General features: G+C 29.9%; 1 protein-coding gene across 1 annotated transcript in view; it reads right to left on the bottom strand.

Moving 5' to 3' along the window:
- Window positions 1-1,250: 1,250 nt before the first annotated feature.
- LOC117181799 (pre-mRNA-processing factor 19) overlaps window positions 1,251-4,092 on the bottom strand; it is a 20,873-nt gene continuing 18,031 nt past the window's right edge. Inside the window, exons 7-8 of the mRNA XM_033374770.1 lie at window positions 3,737-4,077; window positions 1,251-1,492 (exon numbers count right to left, since the gene is read on the bottom strand). Coding sequence (XP_033230661.1) covers window positions 1,336-1,492; window positions 3,737-4,077 — 498 coding nt within the window. The 3' untranslated portion in view covers window positions 1,251-1,335. The remainder of the gene's footprint in view (window positions 1,493-3,736; window positions 4,078-4,092) is intronic.

The raw sequence follows: 4,092 nt of genomic DNA, 5'->3' as shown, positions 1-4,092 counted from the left end.
AATTGCTTCTACTGCGACTTTAAGTTATTTTTGTCAAGCGACTTTCATTGGCTCACCTAGCCTTGTATCGCTGCGCCCCTTGTAAGCTACTTTTCCAACTGAGCAAGTGCCAGAAAGCGCGGGTAGATTTGAAATCAATAAATACTATCAATAATAATACAGATAAATACACTCGACTCTCGGTCTAGTAATTTTTAAAACTGCTGGCCCATGCAGTGTTTCGCAGTGCGCGGGTACTCAGTCGATCATATTACACAATATTATGCATTCAAATTGGAAACTGTTCAGACGGTCCCGATTTACGCAGTTCCTAGCGTCACTTCATGCATGTCAGTGTTTTTGTTGGCGTCCAGCAATTTGCCAATCAAAAATCAATATAAGATAACCAAAAAACGATTCACGCGGTCAGGCTGGTATAGGTGGAAATGTCTGGAAGGTTAGCATACTGTTTGCCACAGGATTGCTGCCAACTTTTTCGAGGAAATATTCTAAACTTAAAAGTAAGTGTAAATATTGTCAGTCATTAGCAAGGTTACCACATGAGACTCCAACTGCATGAGACAATTTAGAGAAAATAATCGAAACGTGCAGGTAAGTTGTAAAGGTCTGAATAGTAATATTGATAATAATAAAACTAATATTTCGCAAGTGTAGAATGTATTTTCTCAGTCAAGTTCCATTACTTTGTCGATTGACGACCTTTCAGTGTCAGTGTCGTGAATTTGTTTATATTTTATTTCGTGAAACTAAAAGGTCATCAATCGAACAGAGAATTGAACATGATTGAGAAACTGCATTTTACACTTCGGAAAGATTACTATTCGTATATTTATGACTTGGCTTTACGTTTAGAATATTTTCTCGAAAAAGTTGTGTCTGCATTTCCATGACGTCATGCTAAAATACTCAATTCAAAATAACGAGGGCTTCCCGCTCTTCAGTCCGTTTCTTAAATTGGTCAATCACTGACGCGGAGAGCGTACAGGGGCCGTGGTGGGAGGTGACGGAACTGCTCAATTCAAAAAAGCCGTCTACGGGGTACTTGAAATAGGGGAGACTTCACTTTATTATTTTTTTTTTTTTAACGAAAAAAAGTAGAGAGTTATTCAGCTTGAAATAAGCATTCGAACGATTCAAACCTGTACATTATTAAATCTGCCGCGTTACATTCGCAACGTCCTGAATGGCATAAAATGTTAATTTCAAAATATAGAGGAAATTAAGAACTAAAAACAAAAAATAAATTCAAGTTTTACAGTCATAATATAATAATTTATTTATAAAAGAATGAACGCTTGGGTCTAAGTTCAACACGTGTAAAAATTACATACATAATTACGCTCTATCTTTCGGCATTCCATAAAGTTTAAGTGTGCGGTCCATACTGGTTGAAGCAATATACTGGGCATGTTTTCCGAAGCGAACGCCTGTGGCTGTGGCTGTGTGATCATTGAAGACTTTAAGTTCTTGCCATTGCTTACACAAGAAGATTCTGCAAATGAATAAACAAAATGTTAGAATAGAAACTAAATTTCTAAAAAATCCTGTGAAATATAATATAAAACCAAATAAAGAAAATATCAATGGGTGTCTACACAAATCCTAGAAAAAAATTCCCAGACAATTCCAGGTATCTCAAGTTTTTTGCACTCGGAATATGTATACTGGGCATATAGACACTACCTATTCTTAAATATATTAGGACCATCGATTAATTAAATATTTAAATAATACTAAAAACCTAATTAAACCATTTTTGAAATTAAATTTAAAAGGATGAATTTTTAAACAATTAATTAGATTAATTTTCTACCAAAAATGACGCGTTTTCAACAAACTGCACAACTTTTCAATGAAATAGTTAAATTTTTAGTTTAAAAAATTATTTTTTAACCAAACTGCTGAATTATAAAATAAAATGATGAACCATCAATCGGAATAGTTGAATTTTAAGCAAAAAATATAAATTTTTAACTAGAAGAATGAATCTTTAATTGGAATAGTTAAATTTTCAATCAAGCAGATGAAAATTTGTTTCTTTGGCAGAAATAAATATTATTGGTTAAAAAACTAAATTGTTTGGTTGAAAATTAACCTACTCTAGTTAAAGATTGATCCTTTTAGTAGAAAACTGATCTTTTTAGTTAAAAATTCAATTATTTCAGTTGACGATTCATCTTTATTGTTTAAAATTCATAGTTTTGTTTAAAAATAAAACTACTTCGTTGAAAGTGAAACTCTTGTTAAAAATTTATCTTTTCGATGTAAAATTGATCTTTTTTGGTCGAAAATTAATTTTTTTTAAATAAAATTAAACTATTCCATTTTTAGTTGAAAGCTAATCCTTTTAGTTCGAAACAAATTTTCAACCAAAGTGATGAATTTTCAACTAAAATGATAAATCTTTAACCGGTATACATTTATTTTAAACCAAAAAGAGGAACCTTAATATTTTTTTACCAAAAAGTAGGATTTTTCAAAAAAATACGCGCATTTTCAACGAAATAGTTGAATTTTGAAGTAAAAATGATCCATTTTCAAACAAAAATGAAATTTTTAAATTTTCAGTTAAAAAAATAATTCTAAACCAAACTGGTGAATTTTCAACTATAGTGGTGGATCTTTCACTGAAATAGTTGAATTTGAAACAAAAAAGATGCATTTTCTACTAAAATGATGGATCTTTAAATGCAATAGTTGAATTTTCAACCAAAAACATAAATTTTCATCCAAGAAGATTAATTTAAACGAAAAAAGACGAATTTTAAATCAAATATATCAATTTTCAACGAAAAAAGATCAATTGTCAACCAAAAATTGAATAGTGAAGTTTTCACTAAAAAAAAGTAATTTTCAACCAAAAAGATGAATTTTCAACAAAAAATTTAGTAGTTAGATTTTTATTCGAAAAAATGAATGTTCAACAAAAGAGATACATTTGCAAACCCAAGAAAATTATAGAATATTAAACTGGTATAGTAACGCTCTTTTAGTTTAAAAATTATTAATTTACAAACCAAAAATTTCAAGAAACAAGTTAAATTTTCAGTAACAAAAAATTAATTTTCAGCCAAAGAAAAAGAAATGAATTTTCAACAAAATAGCTCATTTTTCAGAGATGAATTTTTAATGAAAATTATGCAATATCAAAAAATTAAGATTTAACAAAAAAGTTTAACTCACAATCAAGTAATTCAATTTAAATTTAAAAAAAATATGAATTCTGAAAGAAGTTGATTTTTCAACTAAAAAAGATTTTAACTTTTAATGAAAAAACATTTGAATACAACCGAAAAAAGACAACTCTTCAAGATGAGTTAATTAAGGAAGAATTCGCAGTTAAGAGAGACAAACAAATGAAAGTACGCTGCTAAGTTTACAATTAAAAAGTTAAATTTGCAAACAAAAAGACGAGTTTTCAATCTAGAAGATTAATTTTCTACTAAAAAGATAGACTTTTCAACAAAATTCATGAATTCTCAAACAATACTTGAACTATTTAATTAAGAACTATCGATTTTCAACAAAAAATAGGATAGTTAAATTTTAATTTAGAAAAATTGATTTAAAACAAACAAAAAACATGAATTCTCAACCAAACAGTTCAGTATTGTAATATTATAACACTTTTATGAATAAATAATTATTTCTATTCGATATTATATTGCAATATAAACGAAACAATTGAAAACGCTCTCGAAAAAATTTAAAGGTAATCTCAGGCTTTCTAGGTTACCTGACATCGGATCCAGCCACTGCAAGATATGTTCCACTCTGATCGAAACAGATGTCTTTCACTTCATACGATTCTTCGAGTTGTAAGGATTTGAAATTCTTCAACTTCCGTAAATCCCAAAGTTTCACGGACGAATCCTCCGCTGCGGTAGCCAAGTAGTATCCGTTTTCTGAAAAGCTGATTGCAGTTATAGGTCCATTATGACCAGGGAAATTGGCCACGTTCGACTGTTCTTTCAGATCCCAGATTTTGACTTGAGAATCAGCTGTACCCGTTCCGAAGATTAAACCGTCAGGATGAAACTGGGCAGTGGTTAGAGGTTGATTTCCCTGACCTGCCACCTAATTAAAGAAATT

Source organism: Belonocnema kinseyi, chromosome 10 (assembly GCF_010883055.1).
Source record: "Belonocnema kinseyi isolate 2016_QV_RU_SX_M_011 chromosome 10, B_treatae_v1, whole genome shotgun sequence".
NCBI lineage: Eukaryota > Metazoa > Arthropoda > Insecta > Hymenoptera > Cynipidae > Belonocnema > Belonocnema kinseyi.
This window is presented reverse-complemented; position numbering and strand designations above follow the sequence as displayed.